Here is an 8,908-nt window from a genome sequence, read left to right as displayed (position 1 = left end):
TTCACTTGAACTGATTTTAACTATTTAGTATGTTTATTTTAGTTCGGATGGAAGTGAAAGAGCAAAGACAAGAACTAAACGAGGAGGAGGAACATCGTAACTTCAAAACCCGAAGAAAATCCAAAAAGCGGCACATTTGCTCACAGTGTGGAAAGAGTTTCAGACTTAAATTAGGTCTCAGTAATCATCTGTGGCGCCACTCTGGAGAAAAGCCATTTAACTGTGATCAATGTGGTAAAAAGTATACTTCGTTATCAAATCTAAATCTTCACCTGAAAGTTCATTCAGATGAGAAGCCTTACGTGTGTTCTGTCTGTGGAAAGAGTTTCTCTCGGCTGGACTGTTGTAAACAGCATCAGAAAACACATGATGAAGTGAGAGATCATGTGTGTTGTGAGTGTGGGAAGAGCTTTACTACAGCCGGCCAGTTGAAACAGCATCAAATAATTCACACTGGAGAAAGACCTTACAAGTGCTCCTATTGTGACAAGAGTTTCACTCAGCCTGGAAACCTGAAATCTCACGAGCGTGTTCATACTGGAGAGAAGCCGTACCAATGTACTCAGTGTGGAGAGCGTTTCAAATATTCAACTATTCTCAATGATCACATGCGCGTTCACTCTGGAGAAAAGCCATTTAACTGTGATCAGTGTGGTAAAGAGTTTAATTCATCATCAAATCTAAAAAAACACCTGAAAGTCCATACAAATGAGAGGCCTTATGTGTGTCCTTACTGTGGGAAGAGTTTTTCAGTGTTGGTCAGTTGTAATCTGCACCAGAAGATCCACACTGGTGAGAAAGATCACTTGTGTTGTGAGTGTGGGAAGGGCTTTACTACACTTGGCCAACTGAAATGCCACCAAAAAATTCATACTGGAGAAAAACCGTACAAGTGCTCATATTGCGACAAGAGTTTCACTCTGTCTTCACAACAGAAATCACATGAACGAATTCATACCGGAGAGAAGCCGTACAGCTGTACTCAGTGTGGAGAGAGTTTTAGACATTCAAACTCTTTAGTGAATCATATGAAAAAGCATTTTCCATCAAGTCCATCCAGTTAGTTCGGAAGTCGTGGCCTAATGGTTAGAGAGTTGGACTCGTAACCCAAAGGTTGCGGGTTCGAGTCTCGTACCGGCAGGGATTGTAGGTGGGGGGAGTGAATGTAAAGCGCTCTCTCCCACCTTCAATACCACGACTGAGGTGTCCTTGAGCAAGGCACCGAACCCCCAACTGCTCCCCGGGCGCCGCAGCAAAAATGGCTGCCCACTGCTCCGGGTGTGTGTTCACGGTGTGTGTGTGCACTTTGGATGGGTTAAATGCAGAGCACTAATTCCGAGTATGGGTCACCATACACATGTAACGTCACTTCACTCACTTAGTTAGTTGTCAGGTGCTTTGTAGACATGTCGAATATTTATACATTCAAATCTTCAAAGTAATTTCATTGTCTCTGCATACAATTAAAATTGAGAATGGCGCAAAACAACATAAAGAAAAACAAAACACTGCACCTGGCAAAGAAATAGGTGGCATTGAAGAATACAAATTTATATAGAAAAGTCAATAAAATATGAGTGTTGTGGCCACATATAAGCATTTTACCTATATAAGCATTATTCTGTGGCACTGTGAGATCCTGTGTTTTAATTAAATAATGTGAGATTCAGATAAAGTAAATGTGTTAGTTACAATAAACTTGAATTGCTGTAAAATCTGAACAACTGAAACTTTATATTACGAGCACTTGTGTTTAGATGCCTCTTTATGATGAATCGCTTGTTGTGTTCCTCATTTGTAAGTCGCTTTGGATAAAAGCGTCTGCTAAATGAATAAATGTAAATGTAAAATATCACACGAATTGTGGAGATTTTTGTTCTGTTATGTTGGGGGACAATAAAAGTTTTGAATCACTTGAATCTTACATTTATGTATTTTTATTATTTGACTGAAAGCCCCCTCATTAAGGCATGGACTAAATAAATTACCCAAATTAAAAGAGACTGGACACATATATATATATATATATATATATAAAACAACAATCAGCCATTTGTCAGTATGAAACGATTTCCTCAAGTTGAGTTTTTAACTTTTTAAAAACTTAAGTTTATACAGATTTCTCTGCAACATGGAAGTTGTCTATAGGCTCTGTATAATGGCAAAAATATAATTAATATTGCACTGACAACCTCTGATTATGTGTGATATTAAAGGAGTAGATCACTTCCAGAATGAAAATTCAGTCATCATTTACTCACCCTCTACTTGTCCCAAACCTGTATGCGTTTCTTTCTTCTGTTGAACACAAAAGAAGATATTTTGAAAAATGTTGGTATCCGAACAGTTGATGGGCGCCATTGACTTCCATAGAAGGAGAAAAAATATATACTTTGGAAGTCAATGGTGCCCATCAACTGTTCGAATACCAACATTTTTCAAAATATCTTCTTTTGTGTTCAACAGAAGAAAGAAACGCATACAGGTTTGGGACAAGTGGAGGGTGAGTAAATGATGACTGAATTTTCATTCCGGAAGTGAACTACTCCTTTATGTTGTAATGTAAAAGTAATACTGTAGCAATATAATGTTAAATGTTTGTGAATCACATGACTATACTAACAAAAAATCTAAATCCCTGAAATTTCGGCCCAGTTTTGTTACGCTACTCCTTTATGTTGTAATGTAAAAGTAATACTGTAGCAATATTATGTTAAATGTTTGTGAATCACATGACTATACTAACAAAAAATCTAAATCCCTGAAATTTCGGCCCAGTTTTGTTACTTATGTTCATTTTTAATGCCAATCCATCACTAATAACACGAAACAAGCGCTACATATTAATAAAAGAACACACGTTTTACAGAACCTTCACATTTAATGGTATCTAATTATTTATAGATTACATTTAAAGCAGCACTATGTAACTTTTTCTGTGTTCAAAATTTGCAAAATGTATATAATGAGCGAGTACATCATGAATTCATCTTCCAAACCGCGTTTTTGTCTTATTTCGAATCACTGCGTTACACTTATAATAAGTACTTATATTTGGACTATTGTAGCTTGGTCGGGTCGTCGCCGCTGCGGAGTAACACATACCTGCGTGAATCGCCATAGACATAAACTTAGAGAAGTAGCTCAGGTTGGTTCTTCCGCGGGATGTGTGCAGTTCTGTTTATTAACCGCTAAAGCGCCAAAAGTTACATAGTGCTGCTTTAATCGATTAGAGCTGAGTTTTTGTTGCATTTACATCATTTTGGCCAGCAGGTGCCGCCAGTCTGGTGTGTTTCGAGGGCTTTGAATCATGTTGCGTGTGAATGAATCATTCGGTTCAAATGATTCAGAGATTCGAAGAGCTTCACTACAGGACTCACTCTCGTCACCGCCCTCCCGTCGACGTGGCCAATCAGCTCGCGCTGGCCTCGTGTGACGTCACGCGCCAGCTAGTTCTCGGAACAAAAGCCGTCTGCGCGCTCCGCTCCTCCCCGCCGGATACGACCGAGAAAACGCGGACGCGTTCGTTTTTAGCGTCAAAGTTTGTTTTATAGGAATTTGCGGCGTGACATACGCTCGCATACAGTGTAAAAGTGTAAATCCCGGCGAGTGTTTTTGTCCGCGCTGAAGCTCCGAGGGATTCTCGCGAGAGTAAGTAGATCAGCAGCGCATGGCTGGTTTGTTTGTGTTTGTGCTTCACATTGTTTCAAAGCAGCTGAAACCGCAGGACCGCATTGGGTCGTGTTGCGATTGTGCATTCTGGTTCTGGACCATGTTATACACGAATTATGCTGAAAATATTCAGGCACAACATATTTGGCCTCATGCACCTTTAAAACTCATTGTTTCGCTCGCACAGATATATTTGTGTTCACTAAACATTTAGTTCAATGGTTATTCTGGGGGGAAACGTTGCCTGTCAGGCAGTGTACATGAAATAGTATGTTTTGAAAATAGGATTGTGTGTCATCTTCAGTGTTTACGTACAAAGGTCACAGTGGAAAGAGGTTCGGATATAATCTAATCACGTTGTTTTCCTCCCCTTACCCTTTATCTGCCACAGATTCTGAATGTTGTGAAATGCATGAACTAATCAGAGGTGAACAGTGAGGGGGAGACTCTATTAAACGCTTTTTATTTCATCTTTTGTGTATGTCACCGGTGATTCAGACACTGAAGGATGTTATTTCCTAGTTTGGGCCGATGTCACTTCTGCAAAGTTCTTTCCATTCCCTTTGTCTCGTGTGTTTTTGTTCTTCTGTCGTCTTTAAAATCGTGCCCACTTCCTGTTACCTATGGAATTTGCATATGTTAGTTATTCATTATGGATACCTTTCTCAACCCTTATGCAAACAAGTTCTGAGATGTGTGCACATGTGTCTGTTTGAGTTTAAACAAAGGGTTCTGTCCATTTAATGATCAAAAAATAAGTTTATCAAATAAAGATTTGGCATGTGTCAATCAAAATTAACATCACACTTTTAAAGGAATAATACAATGTATATTCTGTAATCTTGTACTCATCCTCACTTTACAATAAACCTCTTCTATGCTCCACACAAGGAGACGTTTTGAAACCCGTTCACAGTCTTTTCATATAGAATTCTTGATCTGACTTTGAATTTAGTCTTAAAGGGTTAGTTCACCCAAAAATGAAAATTAGGCTGTGTTTTACTCACCCCCAAGGCATTCTAGGTGTATATGACTTTCTTCTTTCAGACGAATCCAGTCTGAGTTATATTAAAAATTGTCTTTGATCTTTCAAGCTGTTTAATGCCACTCAGCGGGTGTTGCATTGCTTCAGTCCAAAAGAACTTAAATAAAAATCGCCCATCCATAAAAAAAAGTGTCTCACACGGCTCCGGGGGGCGAACAAAGGCCTTCTGTAGCGAATCGATGTGTTTTTGTAAGAAAAATATCCATATTCAAAATGTAATAATCACTTTTATGTAGCTTGCGCTCACTGTTGTAAACGGAAGCAGTTCCAGGGGAATGACGTATGAGGTCAGCACTGCGCATGCGCCGCTCAGAAGTGTCTATATATTTTTTTTTTTTTTTTATTCAAACGTTTGGTCACCTAGGCCTGTGTTATTGTCTTATGTTTTACTGTTTTCAGATAGATGCAATAATGTGAGTGTTGAAATACAGCAACTTTCACTCTTCATAGTAAAAAAAGCAGCTGCTTTTACCTGCTGCTGGTAAAGTTTTGACTGTCTACTCAACTGAATCGCCTCATCAAGAGGCCACTTTTCATTTTCTTAGCTTCTGTTTTCTGCTGTCTGTCAGCTGAGGTCAAGCTCAAATCACTTTTTTTGAGCATGCTCAGAACGAGAGAGTGAAGCAGGAAGTCTCCGTAGCTACGGTTTCCTCTTCCTCTTTCTTTCATCTCGTTCTATTTTCAACTTTTTTATGGGTCATGCAAAGACATGGTCTCTGCACCGGGGTCAAACAGAGGACGAGGTCATCACGGAAACACAAAACAACATCTCGACTAATGCTTCAGGAGTCTTCATTGGCCTGATTTTGAACCTCTGTCTGACCTTTGAACTTTATTGCGACTGGTTGTGAAAGTCACGCTGGTGGAGTCACTGACCACATGTAGTGCTCTTGTACATGAAGTTTTAACACCTAAAAAAGTTATTAGTACTGACAATTTTGCCAAATCAATGCTATGGGAAAAAAAAAAAGGTGGCACGATTTGGGGAAAAATGTATTTGTGAATTGTCTATTTATTTATTTTATTTATTTATTTATAAAAATTGCAAATTTAAAGTATGATTGTAAAACAAATTATAGGTTTTCTGTGCAATTTGGTCCAAATTTTGTGATAATATATCAATGGCTATTATTAATAATAATAATATTGTTATTATTATTATTATTAGTATTATTAAATGTTGTTAATTATAATAATAATAATAAAGTATTATTATTATTAAACAAAACAATAAGAAATATTACTATTGTAATGTTACTGTAAAATAAAAATAAAAAACAAGTATACAACAATACAACTTTCTACATTAAGACATTTTTTTTAAATGTATTAATGACTCATAATGACTTTTTATCGTAAATGACTGCTTTTAAGTGCTGAAAGAGTTTATTGTATTCCATTGCATTTTAAGCTATCTTGTTTGTGGTACTGACATAAATTAGAGAAAAAACATTTATTATTATTTATGGAATAAATACTTGGCACTGAGGAAGGGGTAATACCCGAAAACGTTCTGCACCTTTGCACTTTTGTACTTTTTTTGTACATATTTTTGTGACCTCTGAGCAATAAATGTTACAAGCCTTTTTGGCTGAATTTGAACGAGTGTGGATCTTTCATCCTCATATTTTGGAATAAATAATAATAAGTGCATTTATCTGATTTATTGAGTTGAATTTTTAATTTATTTATTTAATAAATACTTGGCACTGAGGAAGGGGTAATACCCGAAAACGTTCTGCACCTTTGCACTTTTGTACTTTTTTTGTACATATTTTTGTGACCTCTGAGCAATAAATGTTACAAGCCTTTTTGGCTGAATTTGAACGAGTGTGGATCTTGCATCCTCATATTTTGGAATATTTTGGAATAAATAATAATAAGTGCATTTATCTGATTTATTGAGTTGAATTTTTAATTTATTTATTTCAAGTTGGGATGGGATTGGCCATTACCAAGGCTGTACTCAAATCTGGGTCAGTGATCTATAAGCTCTTTTGTGTCACAGATGCGTTTTTGATACGTTTTTAATGTAGGACTCTACAAACATGAATAATGCAGGTGACAGATGGAGGGTGTCCTATAGTCAGGCTTGACCAGCTGCTGGTGTGTCCACTAGGACGTGCACGACTGCTCACTCTAGTTGACTAGCCAGTGGGTCAATGTTTACTTTATAAAAGTGACTCACAAACGCTGTTTTGGGGGAATGTTGGGTACATACCTTATTATTTTTTTCTGCCTGAGAGAAAGTTTATGTATGTGTGTGTGCTGACCGATGAGATTCTCACTTCCTGGTTCTGGTTGGGCACAGGTAGCATTTCTCCTAACAGAACTCTTCTTTGTCTCTGTGCAGGAGTTTGAGGCCTGATAAAAGTCGTCCGGCTGACGTGGATCCTCCTTTCAGTCCTGCAGTGATCCGGAAGGTGAGTGTGTGCTCAGTTATTCACACTTACTCCACAGTTTATTCCAGTGAATCACCATCGTCATGAGGGACTAGAGAGAGCGCAGCGGAAAGCCAGGCATGTGTTTGGTGCTCGGTGAGGGAGGAGAATTGCTCTGGAATTGCTCCACTCTGAACTGCTTTACCCCTTTTCATTTCTTTCATTTTCTCCCTTTTCTCCTGCTCTATGCTGACACAGAAGCAGCAAGGCATGGAGGGTAAGCTCAGACTTTGTTCTTGTGTGTCTTGTGTTGATTGTGTGGACAAAATCTCGCTAAAATCTCACATTCTTCTTTTTTCTTTCATTACTATATAGGCTCATAGTTGGTGATCTAAACAAACCACTAGAATTTAGTATTGAACTTTAGTGTGTAACACATGCCGCAATATTTGTGTTTCAGACATGAATGATTCCTCAAATAATGTGTCTGGTTGAGGAGAGGTGTGCTGTTACTTTTCAAAGTGATTTTTGCTGTGCTTGTTTTTAGGGCTGGCCAAAGATTTTTGTAATTTATATACCAACATGATTATATAATAGTAATAATAATAATGTGTTGTTGTTGTTTATTATTATTATTATTAGTAGTAGTAGTAGTAGTAGTGCATTTATTAGTTATTTATTACATTATTAAAATATCAATATCACATTCACAACAACAATATTAATAATAATTTTATTATAACTAAAATAAGACAATAATTATAAAATAAAATAATAATTAGTAGAAGTAGTAGTAGTAATATAGTAAAAATATTAAATAAAGATATTATTTTTAAAAAAGTAAAAAAAAAAAAAAAAAAGAAAGATTTTTTTTTTATATATATTTTTACAACTGTAAAATTGCAATACTGATATTTATGGCTGTCCTAATTTCTTAAAATTTAAATGTTTTAGTCCCCATCACATCAAAATTGACAATTTAAACACTGCAATATAATAAATGTTTTATTTAGTTTTTTAATTCATGTGCCTTCATAATCTTTAAGTAAAACATTAGCCTAACTTCCCATCCCCTTGCAATGACATCTCATCTTTTCTCTACACTAGCACTTAGTTTATAAACTTGCATGTTTAGTTGCTGCATTCTCACATTTTGGGTGAGATTTAACTTTGAATTGTCATAGAAATATATATTTTTTCTCATCACCTCCTTTTCTTTATTTTATCTTGCTGTCTTGGTTTGTTATGGTGTGAGTGTGTTTGTTTGGTTTAGACCAGTCGAGTTCATTTCCTGAGAAGGGTTTGGCTCCTGGGGTCTCCGTTCAGTAACTGAACTAGCTGGAATAAGTGAAGGATGTGACAAATGTGACTCCTTTTCTGGAGAAAATAAATTACTGGACTAGGTTTTGGACAGTGCAAGTTTACTTTTTGACTCGTGGGCACGTGGCTGTTTTGACTGCAAGTTTGTGTGTCGTTGTTTCTTTCTTTGGAGCTCCGGAGGAAATATTCACTTCCCTTCCACATGCTCTTGTGAAACCGCTGTCTTTCAGGTTCAGAAGAGATTCTGTCATTCTTCTGGTAGAGTGTGAGTGAAAGCTGCTCCTTCAGATGTGTGAAAACTAATCTTAGTCTAGAGAATTGTCTCTTTAGTGAAACGCGCCCACTGCTTTTCTTTACATATTCTATACTGTTTCTTTTGCCTTTTCCTGTTTTAAACCTGCAGCCATACTGGGTAGAACTAAAAAAATTTAACTAAAAATATTTAGCTAAAAATTAGTTTTTATAATATATATATATATATATTTTTTTT

General features: G+C 36.7%; 2 protein-coding genes across 3 annotated transcripts in view; both read left to right on the top strand.

Annotated features, from left to right (window-relative positions):
- On the top strand, positions 1-1,114 carry LOC107739919 (gastrula zinc finger protein XlCGF8.2DB-like). The gene has a single exon (XM_016552171.1). The coding sequence runs from the start codon at positions 30-32 to the stop codon at positions 1,062-1,064; it is 1,035 nt and encodes a 344-aa protein (XP_016407657.1). The 5' UTR covers positions 1-29; the 3' UTR covers positions 1,065-1,114.
- A 2,312-nt stretch (positions 1,115-3,426) lies between these two features.
- Positions 3,427-8,908, top strand: part of LOC107739920 (SPRY domain-containing SOCS box protein 4-like) — a 9,601-nt gene continuing 4,119 nt past the window's right edge. The window contains exons 1-2 of one of the 2 annotated variants that reach the window (XM_016552173.1): positions 3,427-3,651; positions 7,071-7,140. The gene's annotated coding sequence lies outside the window, so the exon portion shown is untranslated. The remainder of the gene's footprint in view (positions 3,652-7,070; positions 7,141-8,908) is intronic. The other variant, XM_016552172.1, reaches the window with a different exon arrangement.

Source organism: Sinocyclocheilus rhinocerous, unplaced genomic scaffold (assembly GCF_001515625.1).
Source record: "Sinocyclocheilus rhinocerous isolate Xijiao unplaced genomic scaffold, SAMN03320098_v1.1 scaffold1126, whole genome shotgun sequence".
NCBI lineage: Eukaryota > Metazoa > Chordata > Actinopteri > Cypriniformes > Cyprinidae > Sinocyclocheilus > Sinocyclocheilus rhinocerous.
Note: the sequence above shows the minus strand (reverse complement) of the source record. Positions and strands in the feature narration are given on the sequence as shown.

Bases quoted from the DNA above. Each gene is read 5' to 3' on its own strand.
- LOC107739919 (XM_016552171.1), top strand. From the start codon at position 30: ATGTTTATTTTAGTTCGGATGGAAGTGAAAGAGCAAAGACAAGAACTA.